Below are 25507 nucleotides of genomic sequence, written 5' to 3'. Positions count from 1 at the left end.
TCTGCTGGCGTTCCCCATTCACCCATGCTGGAGTCCACACAACTAAAACCTGTAATTTGATGAAATAAATTCAAGGAACACTGTAGCCTCGACCCCCCCCCCCCCCCCCTGCCAAGTGATCACAGCTGCAGCACATTGCGCTGTGTTCACTCAATTGGCTGGGGGAGGTATTTAACCATACACTGAGAGACACCTCAGCATTCCAGCAAGGAGTCTGGTTTATGCTGCGGTTCTCTCAAGACAACATTTTTTTTTTTGGTTACAACTGTGTAACAAGTGTTTGGGTAGTTTTTGGGTAGTGGCCTGGATATTGCAGTATCAGGCTGCCATCTAGTGGTCAAAATTAAACATATCTGAATTTAGATAAAACATTAAAAGAATTGCCCGGATTCACAAAGCACTTGCGCCGACGTATCTCTAGATACGCCGCGTAAATGCAAATATGTGCCGTCGTATCTGTGCGTCGTGCCCACAAAACTAGATACGCCTGAAAATAGGCTTCATCCGACCGACGTAACTTGCCTACGCCGGCGTATCGTGGGCGCATATTTACGCTGGGCGCATGTGCGGCTCCCATTGATTTTCTATGCAAATATGGAAATGAGGGAGATACGCCGATTCACGATCGTACTTGCGCCCGGCAAGTACGTACGGCGTAAAGTTATGCCCCATAAAGGAGGTGTAACTCATCAGCATCCATGCAAAGGGCTGCACCAGGGAACACAAGCCGGCGTATTTTACGTTGTACATGAATAGGGCTGGCCGTAGGTTACGTTCACGCCGTAGGCAGTGATCCGGCGTATCTTAGGCAGTTGTTCCGACGTGATTGTGAGCTTGCGCACTGAGACGCGCCCACGGGACGTCGCATGCGCAGTTGGCAATACGTATCTGTCTGGCGCTCGGCCCATCATTTGCATGGGGTCACGCCTCATTAGCATGGCTCACGCCCACTTCCACTTACGCCGACTTACGCCTGAGAAACCCAGCGCAGATTTGGGAGCAAGTGCTTTGTGAATTCAGTGCTTGCCTCTCTGCGCTGCGTCGGCGTAGCGTAAAGAAGATACGCTACGGCGGCATAAATATGCGCCGATGTCTGTGAATCCGGGCCAATGTGTTTAAATATATTTATACAAAAATCTCTATCACGCAGTCTACATTTTCCCTGAGTTCAGACACATTTTTTTGAAGATGCTAGCCTTCCCTGACAAGTCTGATGCGGCACTAAACCAAGCATTGCCTCGCACATGTTTTTTCAGGATGTAATGGCTATTAGCTACCAACATATATCCATTTGTATTCAGCTGCAGGCAGTCTGCCTCTAAAATTAACAATTCTTACTAGAAAGTCAGCAAATTTTTTATATTGAATTTATTTAATCAAATTACAGGTTTTAGTTGTGTGGACTCCAGCATGGGTGAATAGGGAACGCCAGCAGACATCTAGCACCAATTGAATTCTATATACCCATTTTTCCGAATTCACCAGCAACTCCAGGGCGCTACATTGCTTATTTCTTTGGGCTAGATTCAGGTAGGGGCGCGCATAGTTACGGCGGCTCAGCGTATCGTATTTACGATACGCCGCCGTAAGTTAGAGAGGCAAGTGCTGTATTCACAATGCACTTGCCTTCTAAGTTACGGCGGCGTAGCGTAAATGGGGCCGGCGTAAGCGCGCGTAGTTTCAAATGTGGATGAGGGGGCGTGTTTTATGTTAATTCTTGGTGACCCGACGTGATTGATGTTTTTTACGAACGGCGCATGCGCCGTCCGTGTACATATCCCAGTGTGCATTGCTCTAAAGTACGACGCAAGGATGTATTGGTTTCGACGTGAACATAAATTCCGTCCAGCCCTATTCGCAAACGACTTCCGCAAACGACGTAAAAAATTCAAATTTTGACGTGGGAACGACGGCCATACTTAACATTGCGTGCGCCACCTAATAGCAGGAGTAACCTTACGCCGAAAAAGCCTAACGTAAACGACGTAAAAAAATACCGCCTGGGCGTACGTATATTTGTGAATCGGAGTATCTAGGTCATTTGCATATTCTACGCCGAAAACGACGGAAGCGCCACCTAGTGGCCAGCGTAAAATTGCACACAATTATACGCCGACGTATTCAAGTTACGTCGGCAGAGGAAGCCTATTTTTTAAACGTATCTGCCTTTGAGAATCGGCGTAAAGATATGATGGCGCAGATTTACGATGACGCCGCCGTATCTGGTTGCTGAATCTAGCCCTTTGTTTTTAACAAGTTGTATGGAGTATTGCGATGATTAAATTTGTTGTATTTACCAACCTTATTTACTTTGCATTATATCTGCATATGCCAACGCTTTATGTACATTTTGTAGATCACGGGCTGATCCGTCCGTTTTCCCCTGAGGAAAGAGAGACAATTCTCCGAAACGTCGGCTTTATAATTGGGCAATCATCTCCCGTATACATTTTTGCTTCATTATATCATTGTTCTCATGTGGTTTTATATACGATTCTATTTTAATGTATAAACAGACTTTTTGGTATACGCAGAATAAATTATATTTATACCTTACTCTTTGAGTTCATATATCTTGGTGCCTTTAACCACTTGACCACCGGGCCTATTTTGGCACTTCTCTCCTTCATGTAAAAATAAAATTTTTTTGCTAGAAAATTAATCAGAACCCCCAAACATTATATATTTTTTTTTAGCAGACATCCTATGGAATAAAATGGCGGGCATTGCAACTTTTTTTCTTGCACAGTATTTGCGCAATAATTTTTCAAACACCTTTTTTTGGGGAAAAAAACGGTTTCGTGAATTAAAAAATAACAAAACAGTAAAGTTAGCCCAATTTTTTTTGTATAATGTGAAAGATGATGTTATGCCGAGTAAATAAATACCTAACATGTCACGCTTTAAAATTGCGCACACACATGGAATGGCGCCAAACTTCGGTACTTCAAAATCTCCATAGGCGACGCTTTAAATATTTTTACAGGTTACTATTTTCGAGTTACAGAGGCGGTCTAGTGCTAGAATTGTTGCACATGCTCTAACGCACGCGACAATACCTCATATGTGGGGTTTGAATGGCGTTTACATATGTTTATTTTACTTAATTTTACTTCTTTTTATTTTACTTAATTTTTTTATTTTTACGCTTTTATTTTTTATTTTTTTGATCACTTTTATTCCTATTACAAGAAATGTAAACATCCCTTGTAATAGGAATATATTGTGACAGGTCCTATTTATGGAGAGGTGTGGGGTCAATAAGACTTTACATCTCTCCTCCAGGCTTACAAGCATGAAATCGGTGAAAAAACATTCACCAATCTCACACCGACAGCCGCGATTGCGGCTTTGTTTACTTCCGGGTACTGGGCGCGACGTCATAACGTCGCGCCCGGGCTTCCGACGGTCATAGAGATGACTGGTGACTGGTTACGCCGGCGTAACTCTTTGTGAATCCAGCCCACTATCTCCTTATATCAGAGGATGTGTATCTAGGGCAGGGGTCTGCAACCTTTAAGACATAAAGAGCCACTTGGACCCGTTTCCGAATGAAAAAAAAAACTGGGAGCCGCAAAACAATTGCGACATTTAAAACAAATATAACACTGCTAATTGATATTTTACAGTATTGCATTTGCTGGGCATGTGGAGGTGGAATCTTATCTGATATTGTCAAGATTCCACCTCCACATGCCCAATATCGGATAAGATTCCACCTCCACATTCCCAATATCGGATAAGATTCCACCTCCACATGCCCAGCAAATGCAATCATCATCATCATTACAAAATCATCAGCCCCCCTCACCATCATCATTACAAAATCATCATCCCCCCTCACCATCATCAGCCCTTCACCACCATCATTACAAAATCATCAGCCCCACCATCATTAATTACATCAGCCCCCCCCCTCACTATCATCAGCCCCCCCCCCCCCCACCATCATCATTACAAAATCATCAGCCCCCTCACCATCGCAAGCCAGCCGACACCATCATCATCATCAAAAAATCATGCCAGCCCCCCACCATCATCAAAAAATCATGCCAGCCCCCACCATCATCATTAAAAAATCATGCCAGCCCCCACCATCATCATTAAAAAATCATGCCAGCCCCCACCATCATCATAAAAAAATCATGCCAGCCCCCACCATCATCATTAAAAAATCATGCCAGCCCCCACCATCATCATAAAAAAAATCATGCCATCCCCCATCATCATCATTAAAAAATCATGCCAGCCCCCACCATCATTAAAAAATCATGCCAGCCCCCACCATCATCATTAAAAAATCATGCCAGCCCCCACCATCATCATAAAAAAATCATGCCAGCCCCCATCATCATTATCATTAAAAAATCATGCCAGCCCCCACCATCATCATCATCATTAAAAAATCATGCCAGCCCCCACTATCATCATTAAAAAATCATGCCAGCCCCCACCATTATCATCATCATAAAAAAATCATCAGCTCCCCCCACCATCGCAGGTCAGCCCCCCCCCCCCCCATCATCATCAATGATGATGGTGGGGGGGGGGCTGGCTTGCGATGGTGAGGGGAGCTGATGATTTTTTAATGATGATGATGGTGGGAGGGGGGGGGCTGGCTTGCGATGGTGAGGGGAGCTGATGATTTCTTAATGATGATTCATCATTAAAAAATCATCAGCTCCCCTCACCATCGCAAGCCAGCCCCCCCCCCCCTCCCACCATCATCATCATTAAAAATAATTAGCTCCCGTCACCATCGCAAGGCAGCCCCCTCATTGTAAGCCTTACTGATCTGTGCTGTGTCACGATGCTCCCCCACACTGGCGCGCTGACAAATGTCCCGCCCTCCTCCTCTAGACCAGCTTGTGTGACAGACAGCACACTGGCTCTATCACACAAGCTAGTCTGCTAGGAGGAGGGCGGGACATTTGTCACAGCGCGCCCGAACTGTTAACTCCGGGATCGCTGTGCAAAGTCCTCCGCTGGCCGCAAAAGGTGTCCCGGAGCCGCGGCAAAGGTTTAAAAGAGCCGCATGCGGCTCCGGAGCCGCGGGTTGCCGACCCCTGATCTAGGGGGATCCTCAATACCAAAAATGAAAGTCTCCTCTTACCCTTTAATGTGAAGGGAGGCCGGTTCTCCATCATGATGTCCTCTTACAGTTCCTTCTAAATATGCCCCCAACTCCAGCTCCTGCCTGAGTTCAGAGTACAAGAAAATCATAAAAAAGCATTAAAATAAACAAAAATAAATTATAAAACAATATTTCCAAACTCTATAACATAATTCATGTAGCCTTTATTAGAACTATACAGCTCTAGCATCTGGGTGAGAGTCCCAATAACAACACACAGAGATGTATTCATAAAAAATACGCAGAGCTATTCATCCTGCATAACTACACTTTGTCTATGTGAATGGGACAAAATCAAATGTTATTAGGCTATTTCCTCTCCAGGTTGAATGTTCTTCATAGAACGAACCAGAAAAATATTGAATTAAGGCAACTAGATGGAGCTGATAATCATAGGAAAGAAGTACGTATTTACTATGACCGCCAGCTACATCTAGGGGTCATAAGGCGGTATTTCTCTGATTGCCTCAAAATTAACTTCAATGGGGTAGATTCAGGTAGCTTTGCCCATTTCTTACGGAGGCGCAGCGCACCGTTTTCCTGCTGCGCCTCCGTAAATTTCCTGCGCTACGCTTGATTCACGGAGCAGTAGCTCCGTAAATTGCGTGTGCGCTCCGGAAAACTGCCCGGCGTAAGGGCGCGTAATTTAAATGATCCCGTAGGGGGCGTGGATCATTTAAATTAGGCGCGTTCCCCCGCCGAGCGTAGTGCGCATGCCATTCACGATTCACTTACGCAAACGACGTAATTTTTCAAAAACGCGACGCGGTGAACGACGGGTATACGTAGCATTGGCTACCCCTGCTAATAGCAGGGGCAGCCTTACGCAAAAACCGACGTATGCAAACGACGTAAACTGTGTACGCAGGGCTCGCGTAGGGTTGTGAATCGGCGTTAGTATGCAATTTGCATACTCTACGCTGACCACAACGGAAACGCCACCTAGCGGCCTGCGTAAGAATGCAGCCTAAGATATGACGGCGTAAGGAGCCTTATGCCAGTCATATCTTAGGCTGCAGTAGGCGTATCGAGGTTCCTGAATCAGGAGTATTCGATACGCCGGCGCAACTAAGCAATTGCGCTGCGTAACTATGGTTACGCAGACGCAATTGCTTTTTGAATCTACCCCAATGTTGTCAGCTGTTGTGCAAGCTCCTTCGGTTGACTGTTGGACTCCCTTATGTGATGGATCGAATAGGCAGCCCAATGCCCAGCTGATGAAGCGCACCCGGAAGGGTGACAACACTACTACTAATTGACAGGCAATGGCTTGGGGTTGTCAGCCTGGAACACAAAGTGGTGTTACTGGCAGGACCTCCAGGTAGGAAACTGTATAACAGATACACAAAAAATTATTGGATTAAACCTGATCTCAGGGCTCCCCTTTACCTGCCTCACAACTTTTCCACTCTCTAGCCCAGGGGTCTCCAAACTTCCCAAACAAAGGGCCAGTTTACTGTCCTTCAGATTTGGGGGGGGGGGGGCGGGGGAGACTAGGGCCAGTGGGAGTAGAAAATGTCCTGGAATCCAGTTGGAGTAATCAATGCCCTGTCAGTGGAAGGAGGAACTCCACCTCATCTTTGGTGTCAATGGAAGGATTAGTGCCCCAGCGTTGGTATCAATAGAAGGAATAGTGCCCCATTGTTGGTGTCATTTGAAGGAATTCTGCCCCATTGTTGTGTCATTGGAAGGAATTCTGCCCCATTGTTGTGTCATTGGAAGGAATTCTGCCCCATTGTTGTGTCATTGGAAGGAATTCTGCCCCATTGTTGTGTCATTGGAAGGAATTCTGCCCCATTGTTGGTGTCAATGGAAGGAATTCTGTGCAATCATTGGTGTCAATGGGCTGGATTCAAGAAGCAATTGCGCCTGTGTAACCATAGTTACACAGCGCAATTGCTTACTTGCCCCGGCGTAACGAATGCTCCTGATTCAGGAACCTCGTTACGCCGACTGCAGCCTAAGATATGCGCCGCATAAGGCTCTTATGCCACGCATATCTTAGGCTACATTCTTGCGATGGCCGCTAGGTGGCGTTCCCGTTGTGCTCAGCGTATAGTATGCCAATTGCATACTAACGCCGATTCACAACGTTACGCGAGCCCTGCGTACGCAGTTTACGTCGTTTCCGTACGGCGGTTTTCGCGTAAGGCTGCCCCTGCTATTAGCAGGGGCAGCCAATGTTACGTATACCCGTCGATCCCGCGTCGCGAAATTTCAAATTTACGTAGTTTGCGTAAGTGATTCGTGAATGGCGCTGGACGTCATTCACTTTGAAGCAAATGACGTCCTTGCGACGTCATTTGCCGCAATGCACGTCGGGAAAGTTTCCCGACGGAGCATGCGCTCTACGATCGGCGCGGGAACGCGCCTAATTTAAATGATTCCCGCCCCCTACGGGATCATTTAAATTGCGCGCGCTTACGCCGGGCATTTTGCCGGCACGCCCACGCAATTTACGGAGCTACTGCTCCGTGAATCAAGGGCAGCGCAGTAAATTTGCGGGGGCGCAGGGCAAAAACGTTGCCCTGCGCCTCCGTAAAAAAAGCGCAAATCTACCTGAATCCAGCCCGTTGGAAGGAGTTCTTTCCCATTGTTGGTGTCAATGTAAGGAATAGTGCCACATTGTTGGTGTCAATAAAAAGGAATTCTGCCCCACTGTTGGTGTCAATTGAAAGAATTCTGCCCCACTGTTGGTGTCAATGGAAGGAATTCTGCTCCATTTTCAGTGTCAATGGAAGGAACTCTGCCTCATCATTGGTGTCAATGGAAGGAACTCTGCCTCATCATTGGTGTCAATGGAAGGAATTCTGCCATATTGTTGGTGTCAGTGGGAGGAATGGTGCTCCATCGTTGGCGTCAACAGAAGGAATAGTGCCCCAAGGGCCGGATAAAAGCAAGCAAAGGGGCGCTTCTGGCCCCCAGCTGCAGTTTGAAGACCACTGCTCTGGCTAAATGTTGGAATAAAAATGTAAAAAACCTAATCATAATGTCCCTTTTTACTCACCTAAATCCATGGTCCCAAGTAGAGGTCGACCGATATATCGGCAGGCCGATATATCGGCCGATATTTGCCCGTTTTGGAGGAATCGGCATCGGACGATTTTCGTCCAAATTAGGCCGATATTTAACATGGCCGTTGGCGGTGCCTCGGCTCCGGAGCTAGGCCGAAGCCGCGGCCTTTCCTGATGCTGTGACCGCGGCGGCAATCCGCGGATTGCCGCCGCGGTCACAGCATCAGGAAAGGCCACGGCTTGGGCCTAGCCCTGGAGCCGCGGCCATCTTGGTACACCCAGCGCGGCGGCCCTTCCCTCTGTTTACACCCAGAGGAGGAGGGGCCTGCTCGCTGCTATCTGTGCTGACTTTTTTTTTTTAGTTTTAGGAAGTCGGCAGCGGGCCTGTAACCGCCAATCGGCGGCCGCCGCTGCCGACATCCTCCACTCTGGAAAAAAAACGTCCCCTGACTGCTGCGCCCCCTGCCTTTGCCTACAAGCTCCAGAATGCAGCGCGGGCCGGTAACTGCCGGCCTGCGCTGCATTCTGGGGTTTGTAGGCAGAGGCGGGACGCGCAGCAGTCAGGGGACGTTTTCTTCACAGTGGAGGATGTCGGCAGCGGCGGCCGCCGATTGGCTGTTACCGGCCCGCTCTGCATTCTGGGGATTGTAGGCAGAGGTGGGGCAGCAGCACGTCAGGGCCAGGGACAAATAGAGTCTTGTGCTAGGCTGGTGGGCATTGATGAGTGAATGACATTGGGCTGTACTGGTTGGCACTACTGAGGTGACGCACTGGTTGGCACTACTGAGGTGACGCACTGGTTGGCACTACTGAGGTGACGCACTGGTTGGCACTGAGGTGACGCACTGGTTGGCACTGAGGTGACGCACTGGTTGGCACTAATGTGATGCACTAGTGATATGCGCTGGTGGGCAATGATGGGATGCACTGGTGCATTGATGAGGTGGCACTGATGGGCTGCACTGATGAAGTGGCACTGGTGGGCACTGATAGACACCAATGAAGTGGCACTGATGGACACTGATAGGCTGCACTGGTGGGAACTAATGAGGTGGCACCGATGGGCTGCACTGGTGGGCACTGATGTGGCACTGACAGGCTGCACCCCACCTCTCCACCCTAAACAATTATCACCTCCCCACCTCTCCACCCTAGGTTTTTTTAGATATCGTCCGCAAAAATCGGCAACACATATCGGCCATCGGCCGCCCCGATTTCCAAATATCGGCATCGGCATCGGCCAGAGAAAAACCCATATCGGTCGACCTCTAGTCCCAAGTCTTGAGTCTTCTCTCTCCTTCCGTGAACAAGAGGTAGGGTCCTTCTTTGGGTTTCCACGTCACCACCTGCAAGACCTGGACACTTCTTACCGGCTGTCCAGAGCCATGGTCCTCTTAGGATCCAGCAGAGGCCTGCAGGTGATCACAGCATAGCAAGTGGATTGGCTGGTGTTGGCAAATCTTCAGCTCTGGATTCATGGACCCCCCCCCCCCCCATCACCTGCAAGGCTGGACTTAAAGGGGAACTAAACCCTCCTATCCTTTCCAGCTGAAGAAAATGCCAGCTTAGCCTCTGTTTGCAGTTGTCATTGTGCTGCACATGTGGTCAGTTATGACACCAGTCATTTGAGCGCTTGAAAGTTTAGTTGAGAGCTGACATAAGCACGCTGGCAACTGTGACAGTTATCACCAGAGGCATGCCTTGAGTTAGTAACTGTTTTGTGAAATGTTGGGGTTTAGCTCCGTTTTAACCTCTCCAAGAGCTACTAGAAAAAAATGCTCATACTGGCCGCAGACATCCTTCAGCCAGGTGCCAGGATCTAGCAGGCATGGTGTGCTTGTAATCCCACCCTGTGCCCCCTAGAGACAAAGAGCTTGCCCCCAGTCATGCACCTGATGTGGCTATGTGGGAAGAGGATGGAGCCTGTTGCCTGGGAAAGCTGATGCTAAGCATTAGCTTTCCTGGACAACAGGATCACGCTCTAGCTCAGATAAATCTACCTGGGGAATCCCTTGCAGTGCCTATTAGTGCCCCAAGGATCACCTCCCCTTGCTGTGCCTATTACTGCCCTGAGGATCACATCCCCTTGCTGTGCCTATTACTGCCCGAAGATCATCATCCCTTTCTGTGCCGATTACTGCTCCAAGGATCACCTCCCCTTGCTGTGCCTATTACTGCCAGGAGGATCACCTCCCCTTGCTGTACCTATTACTCCTCCGAGGATCATAAACCCTTGCTGTGCCTATTACTGCCCTGAGGATCACCTTCCTTGCTGTGCCTATCACTACTATGAGGATTATCTCCCCTTGCTGTGCCTATTACTGCCCTGAGGATCACATCCCCTTGCTGTGCCTATTACTGCCCCATGAATCATCATCTCTTGCTATGCCTATTACTGCCCCGAGGATCACATCCCCTTGCTGTGCCTATAACTGCCCCATGAATCATCATCTCTTGCTGTGCCTATTACTCCCCCCGAGGATCACCTTCCTTTGCTGTGCCTATTACTGCTCTGAGGATTATCTCCCCTTGCTGTGCCCATTACTGCCCCGAGGATCACATCCCCTTGCTGTGACTATTACTGCCCTGAGGATCACCTTCCCTTGCTGTGCCTATTACTGCCCCATGAATCAACATCTCTTGCTATGCCTATTACTGCCTAGGGGATCACCTCCCCTTGCTGTGCCTATTACTGCCCCATGAATCATCATCTCTTGCTGTGCCTATTACTCCCCCGAGGATCACCTTCCTTTGCTGTGCCTATTACTGCTCTGAGGATTATCTCCCCTTGCTGTGCCTATTACTGCCCCGAGGATCATATCCCCTTGCTGTGCCTATAACTGCCCCATTAATAATCATCTATTGCTGTGCCTATTACTCCCCTGAGGATCACCTTCCTTTGCTGTGCCTATTACTGCCCCGAGGATCACCTCCCCTTGCTGTGCCTATTACTGCCCCATGAATCACCATCTCTTGCTGTGCCCATTACTGCCCAGAGGATCACCTCCCCTTGATGTGCCTATTACAGCCCCGAGGATCACCTACCCTTGCTGTGCCTATTACTGCCCCGAGGATCACCTCCCCTTGCTGTGCCTATTACTACTCTGAGGATTATCTCCCCTTGCTGTGCCTATTACTGCTCTGAGGATTATCTCCCCTTGCTGTGCCCATTACTGCCCTGAGGATCACCTCCCCTTGCTGTGCCTATTACTGCCACATGAATCATCATCTCTTGCTGTGCCTATTACTGCCCTGAGGATCATTTCCCCTTGCTGTGCCTATTACTGCCCCAAGTATCACCTCCCCTTGCTGTGCCCATTACTGCCCCGAGGATCATTTCCCCTTGCTGTGCCTATTACTGCCCTGAGGATCACCTCCCTTTGCTGTGCCTATTACTGCCCCGAGGATCATCATCACTTGCTGTGCCTATTACTGCCCCAAGTATCACCTTCCCTTGCTGTGCCTATTACTGCCCTGAGGATCACCTTCCCTTGCTGTGCCTATTACTGCCCTGAGGATCACCTTCCTTGCTGTGCCTATCACTACTATGAGGATTATCTCCCCTTGCTGTGCCTATTACTGCCCTGAGGATCACCTTTCTTGCTGTGCCTATCACTACTATGAGGATTATCTCCCCTTGCTGTGCCCATTACTGCCCCATGAATCATCATCTCTTGCTGTGCCTATTACTCCTCCGAGGATCACCTCCCCTTGCTGTGCCTATTACTGCCCCGAGGATCACCTTCCCTTGCTGTGCCTATTACTGCCCTGAGGATCACCTTCCTTGCTGTGCCTATCACTACTATGAGGATTATCTCCCCTTGCTGTGCCTATTACTGCCCCGAGGATCATTTTCCCTTGCTGTGCCTATTACTGCCCCGAGGATCATCATCACTTGCTGTGTCTATTACTGCCCCGAGGATCATCCCCCCTCGCTGTGTCTATTACTGCCCTGAGGATCACCTCCCCTTTCTGGGCCATATAGCTACCCATGAACTGTGTTGTCCATGCTGTACCCATTTCTACTCCATAGACTGTCTACTTATGCCATCCCTCCTGTACACCCCAATTCCTCAATAAACGAGAGGCGTGTATACATGCGGATGTGGGGGGGGGGAAATGTCTTATGATTGGATAAATAGAGTGAAAGCTTCCTTGCGGGATCGCTCAGGTGGGTTCAGACTAGGATCCGAATGTGCCTCAACCCCTATCAATGACTAAATATAGGCAGGTGACCATAAAAAGGTGCGGACATCACCAGCATCCCAGCCCTTTGTTTATGTGTGCTGGGGGCCCGGAATGACCCGGCCCTCAGCTGATTGGAGTGAAAAAAGTGATTCTGATGTTCAGATTTACCCATACAACCACTATTTTTTGTAAGAACATCTATGAACCATAAAGAAAACCTGAATATTAGCCATAGATCAGCAACAAACAACTCACTCTGGGGGTCTCACAAATGCGTTTAATCGATTGCTGTCCATCCACAGTAGTTGTATTGGGAGCAGACGGCAGCTCCAGGCCGGGTAACGTGATGAGTCGGTAATCACAGAGCAGGCCGGCTCGTGTGCCGCAGGGGGTACGTGCAAGGCGATGCCCTCCCGGCATTGTAAGCCCACGCTGTAGTCATCTTTTAGCTGTAGCGCGGGCAGGAACTGGTTAAACGCGCATTTTGGCGTGTAACAATGTGGGAAAAGATTGCAACACGTTTTGGAGTGTCATTAAGATTAGAGACACACAAACGTGTGCATGCTTTGCCTCAATTTGGGATCGTAGGCAGAATCGTTGTGACAATTCCAAAGTGTGAATGTGTCCTTTTTCGAGCTGCATAGACAATCTCTGAGCTTTACCCGCGTGCTCTAAACATCACATTTTCTACTACTGAGTTTCCCTTTTGTGTCCTGATTGATAGGCGTGTTTCTTTAAGATGCAGGTCATGACTTTCTGAAGAGTACACCCCCTGGCACCAACATGCCCAGCCCCAGCGGAGCTCCTCTTCTAATGTTCTACACCTCAGAGGAAGATGATGATGTGTGGAGGTGACATGATCCCCCCTTTCCAGTCCACACACAGAGTGCTGGGACCCCCTTCTCTTATAATAAGAAGACATTATTACCTCCTCCTCACTGGGCACACACTCTTCAGTCTCACACCCCTTCAGAGGGATTCCACTGCTGGATAGCCTTCCTTTCTCCTCCTCTGGGCTACAACAAAATGGCCGCCGCCCTTCCTGCACTGGGGACAATTATCTCAAACCACACGTGTGCATATTTTTTTGCCTTTTATAATTACTCTTAAACGGAAACTATAACCCGATACATATTAGGTTACAATCTGACTATTTATCTGCAAGTATCAAACCAACGTCTACTTTAGCTATATTTTCCCCGCCTCTGCTCGTCACTATAGCAACCAGGAAGCAGCTGTACACCCGTGGAACGCACACAGCAGAAGGACTAAACCACAGAGGGGAAGTGATTGGAGAGTTTCCTGTCTTGAGTTAACCCCTTGCCATCCAGGCCATTCATGACACTTTGCTCCTACATGTAAAAATCTATTATTTTTTTTGCTAGAAAATTACTTTAAACCCCTAAACATTATATATATAGATATAGAAAAAAATATATAGATATAGATATCTATCTATATCTATTTAGGTAAGCCTTATTATAAGATTACCTATAGGTACAACTTCCCCATGGAGGTTTACAACCTCTTTAAACAATTCTGACTGATCATTCTGAATATACATACAACACCTATCTTCTTCTCTCTACCTCCTATACAGAAAACACTCCCCCACTTCCGCCCAATTCCTAAGGCACTTCCGCTGTGTGCGTTCCACGGCGGCTGTTGCCATAGTGACACCCTGCAGCGTGATTGGATACTCTTCCAGCTGACAGTGACTGTGTAGAGGCAAAACTACCACTAGAGGGCGAACGTGTGACGTGTAAAGAGGAGGAAGCGTCCTCGGTAGATGCGCGGTGACGTTCTGTGGTGAACCTGGGAAGAAAGGTGAGGGGGAGGGGGAGGTGATTATCTCAGGTCAGGAGACTTCCTGGGCTGGGATTGGTCTTCAACCTGAAGGAAGAGGTAATCAGGTGTTCTTATGAGGAGATGGAGAGTCGTGTTGTGGGGTCAGGAATCAGTATGGCGCCTTGACTGGCTTCATGTTGATGTCTGGATGGTTTCCCAATGCCAGATGTCTGACCCCCCCTCCCCCTATGACATGTATGAGGTCCATTCACAGCACTCACCTTTCATCTATCCTCCCTCCTCCTCCTCTTCTCACCTGTCTTCTCTTCTCTCTCCCCCCTTTTCTCTCTTCCTTCCTGTTTGCCCTCTCTTTTTCCTTTCAGTCCCCCCCCCCCACTTATCTTTATTCTTCTTTCATACCTTCTCCCTTCCTTGTTCATTCAATTCTTTCTCTCACCCTCCTATCATTTTAGTTTTTTCCTTCCATCCCCCCTCCCCATTCTCTCCATTATTTCCTTCCTTCCTTCCTTTCTCATTCCCTTCTTCTTCTCCCCTCCCCCTCCTATCTTTCCTTCTTTCACTGCTCCCCCAACCTACCTTTATTCTTCTTTCACTCTTTTGCCTTGTTATTTCAATCCTTCAACCCCCCCCCCCCCCCCATTCCTCTAACTATCTCACCCTCCCTTCCTTTGCCCCTCCCCCTTTCTCCCTCCCTTCCTTTTCCTTCTTTTCTTCCTTTCTCTTCATTCCCTTTCATCCTTCCAGTTTGCCTTCTTCCTTCTTTTCTGCCCTCCCTCCCCCCCTTTTTTCTTTCATTCTTTTCTCTCTCTCTCTTTCTTTCTTTCTTTCTTTCTTTCTTTCTCCCTCTCTTTCTTTTCTTTCTTTCTCCTTTTCTTTCTTTCTCCCTCTCTTTCTTTTCTTTCTTTCTTTTCTCTCTCTTTCTTTTCTTTTTCTTTTCTTTTCTTTCTCTCTTTCTTTTCTTTCTCTCTTTCTTTTCTTTCTTTCTTTCTCTCTTTCTTTTCTTTCTTTCTCTCTTTCTTTTCTTTCTTTCTCTCTTTCTTTTCTTTCTTTCTCTCTTTCTTTTCTTTCTTTCTCTCTTTCTTTCTTTTCTTTCTTTCTCTCTTTCTTTCTCTCTCTTTCTCTCTCTCTCTTTTTTTTTTTCTCTCCTTCTTTGTTTTCTTCTCTTCTCTCTTTTTTTCTCTCTCTCTCTCTCTCATTTTTTGTTTCTCTCTCTCTCTCTCTCTCTCTCTCTTTTTTCTCTCTCTCTCTTTTTTCTCTCTCTCTCTCTCTCTTTTTTCTCTCGTTCGTTCGTTCGTTCTTTTCTCTCTCTCTTTCTTTTCTCTCTCCTCTCCTCTCCTCTTTTCTTTTCTTTTCTTTCTTTCTTTCTTTCTTTCTTTCTTTCTTTCTTTCTTTCTTTCTTTTCTCTCTCTCTCTCTTTCTTTCTTTCTTTCTTTCTTTCTTTTCTCTCTCTCTCTCTCTCTTTCTTTCTTTCTTTCTTTTCTCTCTCTCTCTCTCTCTTTCTTTCTTTCTTTCTTTCTTTCTTTTCTCTCTCTCTCTCTCTCTCTCTCTCTCTCTCTCTTTCTTTCTTTCTTTCTTTCTTTTCTCTCTCTCTCTCTTTCTTTTCTCTCTTTCTTTCTTTCTTTTCTCTCTCTCTCTCTCTCTCTCTCTCTCTCTTTCTTTCTTTCTTTCTTTCTTTCTTTTCTCTCTCTCTCTTTCTTTTCTCTCTCTCTCTCTTTCTTTTCTCTCTCTCTCTCTTTCTTTTCTCTCTCTCTCTCTCTCTCTCTCTCTCTCTTTCTTTTCTCCTTTCCTTCCTCTGTCCCTCCCTTTCCCTTCTTACTTTCTCTCTCCATTCTTTCCTTTTCCTTCTTTCCTTTTTTTTTTTTTTTTTTTCCTCTCTCACCCTTCCTTTTCTTTATTTTCATTTTCTTCCTCCCTCTTTCTTTCTTCTCCCACTGATCCTTAATTTCCCTTCTTTCCTAAAGCCCCCCCCCCTCCTTCACCCCCCTTCATTTTCCTTCCTCACATCTTTTTTTTTTAGTTTCTTCCTTTCTCCCTTTATTTTTTTTCCTGCCCTCTTTTTCCTTCCTCTCCCTTTTCTCTCTCCATTCTTTCTTTACTCCCACCCTTCCTTCCTCCTTTTTTTTTTTCCCCTCCTCTCTCCCTATCGTCTTCCCATTCTTCTTTTCTTCCTTTTTTTTGCCTAATTTCCTTCCTCTTTTGTTTCTTTCCTCCCTTCATCCTACTTCTTTTCTGCCTCCATCCCTCCAATCTCCCTTTCCTTCTCATTCTCCCTTTCCTTCTCATTCTCCCTTTCCTTCTCATTCTCCCTTTCCTTCTCATTCTCCCTTTCCTTCTCATTCTCCCTTTCCTTCTCATTCTCCCTTTCCTTCTCATTCTCCCTTTCCTTCTCATTCTCCCTTTCCTTCTCATTCTCCCTTTCCTTCTCATTCTCCCTTTCCTTCTCATTCTCCCTTTCCTTCTCATTCTCCCTTTCCTTCTCATTCTCCCTTTCCTTCTCATTCTCCCTTTCCTTCTCATTCTCCCTTTCCTTCTCCACTGTCTCATTTCCTCCCTCTTTTTTCTCTCTTCCTTTCTCCTTCCCTCACTTTGTCTCCTCCTCCCTCCCCTTTTGCTCTTTTCATTTCTCTCTCTCTCTCTCCCTTCCCATTTTCCGGTTTGTCGCCTTTACATTTTCCCTGTCCCTCTTTACTTGCCCTCCGTATTGAAAAGGGATTCCCCAGATTAAACACTTATGTGCTTCCCATACATGTAGGGGATTTGTTTGGAACGGTTCATTTAATGCAAAGTTGTTTTTTATTGACCTTTCAATGTCAGACTTTACTAACTGATCTTAAAACATCCATTCATTAAAACGCCATGAGGCAGGTTTTGGACCAGCAGTATTTAGACCTAGTATCAGATCAGTAGTGGGCATGATATGAGATGTCGTGTCAATAGATCAGACCAGAGAAAGGTCCTTGTGTTGGAATATAACAGTCTAATCTGAAATCTCTCTGTGTCAGTAAGTAAGTAGTACATCAAGTCTTTCACCTGCTAGATGGGGATTTATTGGATGTAGTGCGTTCCACTTTTTCCAGGTAGAAGAAATACCGTTGGAAGAATCGTTGGTTATGTCCAGAAGGGGGTGAAAGGTGAAGTTGAGGTCACCGATCATCAGAAGTACATTCAAATTCTAGCAATTGTGGAATTAGGTTAGGCAGGAAAAGCAGTTGGTCTGAATTAGGGAAGTGCACCTTAGCTCCGGAAACTGCAATGTGGAAGATTCCCCCATTCACGTTTCAGGCCTAAAAGTATATTAACGCTTATATAGCCAGATTCAGGTAGATGCGCGCATTTTTACGGCGTAGTAGCGTATCGTATTTACGCTACGCCGCCTTAAGTCAGAGAGGCAAGTACTGTATTCACAAAGCACTTGCCTCCTAAGTTACGGCGGCGTAGCGTAAATGGGGCCGGCGTAAGCGCGCCTAAATCAAATGAGGATGGGGGGCGTGTTTTATGTAAATGATTGGTGACCTGACGTGATTGACGTTTTTTACGAACGGCGCATGCGCCGTCCGTGTACATATCCCAGTGGGCATTGCTCCAAAGTACGCCGCAAGGACGTATTGGTTTTCGACGTGAACGTAAATTACGTCCAGCCCCATTCACGGACGACTTACGCAAACGACGTAAAATTTTCTAATTTAGACGCGGGAACGACGGCCATACTTAACATTGGCTAGGCCACCTAGGGGGCAGCTTTATCTTTACGCGGCGTATCTCTTCCGGAAATGGCGTATCTTTACTGCGACGGGCTCACGTACGTTTGTGAATCGGCGTATCTAGTCATTTACATATTCTACGCCGAACTCAACGGAAGCGCCACCTAGCGGCCAGCGGAAAAATTGCACCCTAAGATACGACGGCGCAGGCCGTCGTATCTTAGCTAGGTTTAAGTGTATCTCAGTTTGAGAATACACTTAAACATACGACGGCTTAGATTCAGAGTTACGACGGCGTATCTACTGATACGCCGGCGTAACTCTTTGTGAAGCCAGCTAATAGAGTCCAAACTTACTGTGGAGAAATATTTATTTGTAAGTTTCGAAACATTCTTCCTTTTTTTTTTCAAAATGCACACTATGGGCCAGATCCACGTACACGCGCCTATCTTTAGGCGGGCGTAGCGTATCTCAGAAACCCTACGCCGCCGTAACTTAGAAAGGCGAGTACTGTATTCACAAAGAAGTTACGCCTTTAGTTACGGCGGCGTAGCGTAAATCGGGCGGCGTAAGCCTGCCTAATTCAAAAGAGGCTGGTTGAGGGCGTGTTCTATGCTAACTAATCGTCACCCCACGTACGTATTTGACGTTTTTTACGAATGTCGCATGCGCCGTCCGTGAAAGAATCCCAGTGCGCATGCTCCAAATTACGCCGCAAATCGTCAATGCTTCAGACGTGAACGTAACTTATGCACAGCCCTATTTGCGAACGACTTACGCAAACGACGTAAAACGTAAAAAATTTGACGGTGGCCCGACGTCCATACTTAACATTGGATACGCCTCATATAGCAGGGGTAACTTTACGGCGGAAAAAGCCTTGCGTAAACGACGTAAAAAAATGCGCCGGGTGGACGTACGTTTGTGAATCGGCGTATCTACCTAATATTCCTTGCGGAAATCTACGGAAGCGCCACCTAGCGGCCAGCGTAAATGTGCAACTAAGATACGATGGTGTAAGACACTTACGCCGGTCGGATCTTAGGGAAATCTATGCGTAACTGATTCTCTGAATCAGTCGCATAGATACGACGGCCCGTACTCAGAGATACGACGGCGTATCCGGAGATACGCCGTCGTATCTCGTATCTGAATCCGGCCCTATTTTTTTTTTCTACAATTCCTTCCCCTACCTTTCTCCTCCACGTCTCTTTTAATTTTTTTATTTTTGTTTTTCTCTTTCTTCTTTTCCAGATATTTTATTTTTTCATGTTGTATGTAGCGCTGCTTTTTTTTGGAGGTAAGAACGTTATTCTGTACGGTCCCCGCTGAACGGATTACCTTACTAAGCATGGAGACAGAGCGGAGTTACACAACTGAAAGAATACTAAACCTCACTCTGGAAATCATCTACCTGCTGACCGGAGAGGTGAGGAGGATTCTGGGAGGTCACATGACAAATTTAGAGCTGCACGATTCTGGGAAAAAATGAGAATCTCGATTCTTTTACATATAAGGAAGATCCCGATTCTCAAAAAAAAAAAATATTTAAAGTTATTTTCAGCAAAAAACAGAGCTTATGTGCTTAACCACTTGGCAACCGCACGGCGTCAAATGACGGCGGGCGGAATACCCTATTGTTTTGACAGGATGTCATATGACTTCCTGTCATTTAAAGCCACTAGGGGGTGTTACTGGCAACACAATGCGCGTGCCCGGCGGCCGCGATGGCCAACGGGCACCCGCGATTGCCCAGTAACTGAGCAGGACCGTGGATCTCTGTGTGTAAACACAGAGATCCACATCCTGTCAGGGAGAGGAGACCGATGCTGTGTCCCTTGTACATAGGGACACAGATCGGTCACCTCCCCCAGTCACCCCCGTCCCCCTACAGTTAGAACACTCACTAGGCTACACATTTAACCCCTTCCCCGCCCCCTAGTGGTTAACCCCTGCCAGTCACATTTATACAGTAATCAATGCATATTTATAGCACTGTTCACTGTATAAATGTGAATGGTCCCAAAAATGTGTCAAAGGTGTCCGATGTGTCCGCGTTAATGTCGAAGTCCCGAAAAAAATCGCAGATCGCCGCCATTCCTAGTAAAAAAATATAATAATAAAAAAAAATAGTAATTATGTCCCCTATTTTGTAGGCAATATAACTTTTGCGCAAACCAGTCACTATACGGTTATTGCGATTTTTTTTTTTTTACCAAAAATATGTAGAAGAATACGTATCGGCCTAAACTGAGATAAAAAAAAAAAAAAAATGGGATATTTATTTTAGCAAAAAGAAAAATATTTACGCTCTTTTTTTGTTTATAGCCCCAAAAATAAAAAACGCACAGGCGATCAAATACCACCAAAAGAAAGCTCTATTTGTGGGAAAAAAAGGACGTCAATTTTGTTTGGGAGCCACGTCGCACGACCGCGCAATTGTCAGTTAAAGCGACGCAGTGGCGGAAGCTAAAATTTAATCTGGGCAGGAAGGGGGTGTATGTGCACAGTAGGCAAGTGGTTAAATACAGTGGGGCAGATCCACGTAGCGGATCGTAATTTTCGGCAGGCGTAGCGTATCGTATTAACGCTACGCTGCCGCAACTTTGAGAGGCAAGTGCTGTATTCACAAAGCACTTGCCTCTAAAGTTACGGCGGCGTAGCGTAAATCTGCCGGCGTATGGGCGTGGAATTCAAATGTTAAAGATGTGGGCGTGTTTTATGTTAATTTTACTTGACCTCACGTAAATTACGGTTTTTCTTAACGGCGCATGCGCCGTCTGTGGGGGTATCCCAGTGAGCATGCTCGAAATTAACCCGCAACAAGCCAATGCTTACGACGTGAACGTCATTCTACGCAAAGCCCTATTCGAAGATTGTCTGGACACTACTTGCCAGTCAGATTGAATGTGCTTAGGCCCTTGATGTGAGGGATTGGTGGAAGTAGATTGTACTTCCCCATTGTTTGAGAAGCTTAAGACCCTCATCTAATGAAGTAATTAGGTGTGATTTTTTTTTTTTTCCTTGGTATGTCACACTTGGCTTGTTTTTCAGAGCTTTAGTGATAGAATTTAAGTTGTGTTGGAGTTGCAGAGTGTATTGGGAAAAATCTGGTAGGACCTGGATATTGACGGCTTGTGCTGGAATCTGATTATTATGGCGGAACACTTCTAAATTTTTTTTCTTTTGCTTGGAAAAAATGGATCCGCATTAGGACATCACAAGGTACTTCCTCTAGGGAGAAAGGATGGTTTTGGAATGCAGTGTATCCTGTCGATGGTAAGATCCTCTGGCATTAGACTGGGTACCACTGCCTTAATTAGGTCCTGCACAAAGTGAGGTAGTTGGTGAGTCTGTACTGTTTCAGGTATACCGCTGATTTTTAAGTTTATTACGGTGTGGCCTATCCTCAAGGTCAGCCACTTTGGCCTTCAGGAAATTCAGGTTATCTTGATGTGACGTGTGTGAGTCAACAAGGGCGTTGAATGAGGAGGTGACTTCATACATTTTGTCTTCCACCTTGCTCACTCTCCCTTCTAACTCGAGAACGTCAAGTTAGCATTGATTCAGAGAGGATAGTTTATCCAATTGAATAGATGTGCGGAGGGATTCTAGCATTTCTTTTAAAGTGGTGTCAGAAACACGCTGTCCTGATGTGGGAAAGGATGCAAACGGGTGCAACATTAGATGCGTGGATTGTATCTTGCTCACCTCTATCAGTGGGTCATCCTCAGAGTCTGAAGCTGAATCCCGTCTGGGCTTTGATTTGGCTGGGCTCTGGGTAGATGGTGTGGAGCTACCAGATTGCAGGAAGTCTCCTGCAGAGCCCATTGAGTGAGTAACTTGTGTAGCGCTACTAATGCAAACTAAATCGCCTCAAGGCGCTTTTGCATCCAGTGCCGTCCTGTGTCTTCAGAAGAGGTGGGTCTTAAGTTTTTTTTCTGAAGGCCCGGTGGTTTGCTTCCATGGGGATGTCCGTGGGTAGAGCGTTCCATAGCCATGGTCCTTGGAGTGCAAATTTTCGTTCTCCTTTAGATTTGCAGCGGGTCTTGGGGATGTGGAGGAGGTTTTGGTTAGTTGACCGGAGGGCGTGACTAGGGGTGTAGTGTTTTATTGTCTCTTGCATAGGTATTGAGGTGCGTTTTCCTTGTGTGCATTTGTGAGTGAGGCAGGAGGGTCTTGAATGTAATCCGATTCTTGACGGCTAGCCAATGGAGGGTCCTCAGGGACTGGGTTATTGATTCCCAAGGTTTTTTTTCCCGTTACCAGTCTGGCTGCTGTGTTCTGGATGACTTGTAGAAGCAAAATTTGGTATTTGGGGAGTCCGAGGTAGAGGTAGTTTGTGTAGTCGGGAATTGATAATTGTTCCAACTACTACTGCTGTGTCCTCTTCTGGGATAAAGGGGATGAGTCTACGCAGCAGGCGGAGAAGGTAGTGAGATCCGCTGACTACTGATCCTATTTGTGAAACCATAGTCATGTCTGAGTTGTGTCTGTGTGTTGCCGTTGTAGCGCCAGGGCCGCGGATAGATGTCCAAAATTGCCAACTATGGTCATGACTCAGCCGCCATTTTGTCCAGGACCAGCTCTCGTGGATGGGACGAAGCTGTAGAGTTTTTGAATATTCATCGTGTCCTGTTGGTGCTGCCCCATCTCTGAAGGTAGAGCGGGTGTTCAGCCATCCAGGGAGGCACCAGAAAGGGTTAAAAGAAGCCTAGAGATCAGCATAGATGTAGTAGAGCCCAGGAACAGACAGGAGCTGAGAAGTTATGCGGCCATCTTATCAGGCGGTCGCCATGCCCCCCCCAACCTTTACTGGCCCACATTTTCCAGATATGTACCTACATTATCCTTATAGCCAGTGTACTGGTCATTCCTGCTTATTAGATCCCTGTAGATCCTTAAGTCATCTACCAAGGCTGAAAATACTCGCCACACAGTTGGGAAAGACACTGGCCTGGATTCAGAGAGCAGTTGCGCCTGCGTAACCATAGTTACGCAGCGCAATTGCTTACTTGCGCCGGCATAACGAATGCTCCTGATTTAGGAACCTCGTTACGCCGACTGCAGCCTAAGATATGCGTGGCATAAGGCTCTTATGCCCGCATATCTTAGGCTGCATTCTTGCGATGGCCGCTAGGTGGCGTTCCCGTTGTGCTCAGCGCATAGTATGCAAATTGCATACTAACGCCGATTCACAACGTTACGCGAGCCCTGCATACGCAGTTTACGTCGTTTGCGTACGGCGGTTTTCGCGTAAGGCTGCCCCTGCTATTAGCAGGGGCAGCCAATGTTACGTATACCCGTCGTTCCCGCGTCGCGAAATTTGAACTTTACGTAGTTTGCGTAAGTGAATCGTGAATGCCGCTGGACGCCATTCACGTTCACTTTGAAGCAAATGACGTCCTTGTGACGTCATTTTCCGCAATGCACGTCGGGAAAGTTTCCCGACGGAGCATGCGCTCTACGATCGGCGCGGGAACGCGCCTAATTTAAATGATTCCCGCCCCCCTACGGATCATTTAAATTGCGCGCGCTTACGCCGGGCATTTTGCCGGAGCGCCCACGCAATTTACGGAGCTACTGCTCCGTGAATCGCGGGTAGCGCAGAAAATTTGCGGGGGCGCAGGGCAAAAACGTTGCCCTGCGCCTCCGTAAAAACTGCGCAAAGGTACCTGAATCTGCCCCACTGTAGTAAGAATGTATTATTAATGTTTACTTTAATTTGGGAGGTGTCATAATCCAAGTATTTTTTGCTTTAAATATAGAATTATATAGCTTTCAAACTTTCTGATGGCTTGGTCACGTCCAGTTTGATGAAGACTCGAATTTCAGTTATAGAGCCCCCATCTCACTCTATAAATAAGGACAACAAGAAGATTCGAGAATTCACAAGGGAGATCATTGAGCTGCTGGCTGTAGAGGTAAGTGGTGCTTGGAATTGGGGGACATTATAATTGAAGGGATAGGTCTTGGTGGTGACTGTATTGTTGTGTGTGTCAGGTTCCTGTAAGGTGTCAGGATGGTTCTGTGTGTTTTTCTGTGGAGGAGTGGGAGAATTTAGAAGGACACAAGAATTTGTGTGAAGATGTCGTGATGGAGAACCGGCCACGCCTCACATCACCGGGTAAGAGGAGACTTTTGTTTCTTGTAAAAGTGAGAAGAGTATTGACTAGGGTTGTCCCGATACCACTTTTTTAGGACCGAGTACAAGTACAGATACTTTTTTTTCAAGTACTCGCCGATACCGAATACCGATACTTTTTTTTAAATGTGTCCCCAAATGCAGCCGTGTCCCCAAATGCAGCCATGTCCCCCCACAGATGCAGCCATGTCCCCCCACAGATGCAGCCATGTCCCCCCCATATCCAGCCGTGTCCCCCCATATCCAGCCGTGTCCCCCCCATATCCAGCCCTGTCCCCCCCATATGCAGCCCTGTCCCCCCCATATGCAGCCATGTCCCCCCCCATATGCAGCCATGTCCCCCCCCCATATGCAGCCAATCCATGTCCCCCCATATGCAGCCAATCCATGTCCCCCCCATATGCAGCCAATCCATGTCCCCCCCCCATATCCAGCCATGTACCCCCCATATGCAGCCAATCCATGTCCCCCCCCATATGCAGCCAATCCATGTCCCCCCCATATGCAGCCAATCCATGTCCCCCCCCCATATGCAGCCAATCCATGTCCCCCCCCCCCCCATATGCAGCCAATCCATGTCCCCCCCCCCCATATGCAGCCAATCCATGTCCCCCCCCCCCATATGCAGCCAATCCATGTCCCCCCCCCCCCATATGCAGCCAATCCATGTCCCCCCCCCCATATGCAGCCAATCCATGTCCCCTCCATATGCAGCCAATTCATGTCCCCCCCCCCCCCATATGCAGCCAATCCATGTACCCCCCATATGCAGCCAATCCATGTACCCCCCATATGCAGCCAATCCATGTCCCCCCATATGCAGCCAATCCATGTCCCCCATATGCAGCCAATCCATGTCCCCCCATATGCAGCCAATCCATGTCCCCCCCCATATCCAGCCATGTCCCCCCCCATATATGCAGCCATGTCCCCCTTACCTGCATGCTGCTGCGCCGCCGCGCCACCTCTTGGTTAATACGGGCGGGGAACATTACAGCTTTCATTTGAATAGCTGTAGTGATTCGCGCCGCGCCGCGTATAGACACTCCCCCCTTGCTCGGGATTGGACAGTTCACCCGAGCAAGTGGGAGTGTCTATACGCGGCGCGAATCGCTACAGCTATTCAAATGAAAGCTGTAATGTTCCCCGCCCGTATTAACCAAGCGGGGATGCGGCGGCGGCGGGCGAGTATCGGATCTGGCATCGGGGGCATTTGCGGGAGTACTGTACAAGTACTCCCGCAAATACTCGGAATCGGTCCCGATACCGATACTAGTATCGGGACAACCCTAGTATTGAGGATCCACCTAGATACACACATCCTCTGATATAAAGACATAGAAACAATGCATTTACTCAGTGTGTGTGTGTGTGTGTGTGTGTGTGTGTGTGTGTGTGTGTTTCCTACAGATAGATCCAGTAACAGGAATACACCAGAGAGATGTCCCCGTCCTCTATATTCCCGGGACTCCACACAGGAAGATCAGGAGATCCCTCAGGAGGATCAGGTAGATAG

The 25507-nt window shown here is 47.4% G+C and overlaps 3 protein-coding genes across 4 annotated transcripts in view; 2 read left to right on the top strand and 1 right to left on the bottom strand.

Moving 5' to 3' along the window:
• Positions 1–13354, bottom strand: part of LOC120909873 (gastrula zinc finger protein XlCGF57.1-like) — a 30087-nt gene extending 16733 nt beyond the window's left edge. Inside the window, exons 1-2 of the mRNA XM_040321642.1 lie at positions 13265–13354; positions 5114–5197 (exon numbers count right to left, since the gene is read on the bottom strand). Coding sequence (XP_040177576.1) covers positions 5114–5147 — 34 coding nt within the window. The 5' untranslated portion in view covers positions 5148–5197; positions 13265–13354. The remainder of the gene's footprint in view (positions 1–5113; positions 5198–13264) is intronic.
• The window catches only part of LOC120909931 (oocyte zinc finger protein XlCOF6.1-like), a 487791-nt gene that overhangs the window by 61508 nt on the left and 400776 nt on the right, over positions 1–25507 (top strand). The gene's annotated exons all lie outside the window — the stretch shown is intronic.
• LOC120909891 (oocyte zinc finger protein XlCOF7.1-like) overlaps positions 14075–25507 on the top strand; it is a 33718-nt gene continuing 22285 nt past the window's right edge. The window contains exons 1-5 of one of the 2 annotated variants that reach the window (XM_040321682.1): positions 14075–14163; positions 19101–19275; positions 23615–23770; positions 23850–23973; positions 25402–25499. In XM_040321682.1, the coding sequence (XP_040177616.1) occupies positions 19198–19275; positions 23615–23770; positions 23850–23973; positions 25402–25499 (456 nt within the window). In that variant the 5' untranslated portion in view covers positions 14075–14163; positions 19101–19197. The other variant, XM_040321683.1, reaches the window with a different exon arrangement.

Source organism: Rana temporaria, chromosome 8, assembly GCF_905171775.1.
Source record: "Rana temporaria chromosome 8, aRanTem1.1, whole genome shotgun sequence".
In the NCBI taxonomy this organism is placed as follows: domain Eukaryota; kingdom Metazoa; phylum Chordata; class Amphibia; order Anura; family Ranidae; genus Rana; species Rana temporaria.
This window is presented reverse-complemented; position numbering and strand designations above follow the sequence as displayed.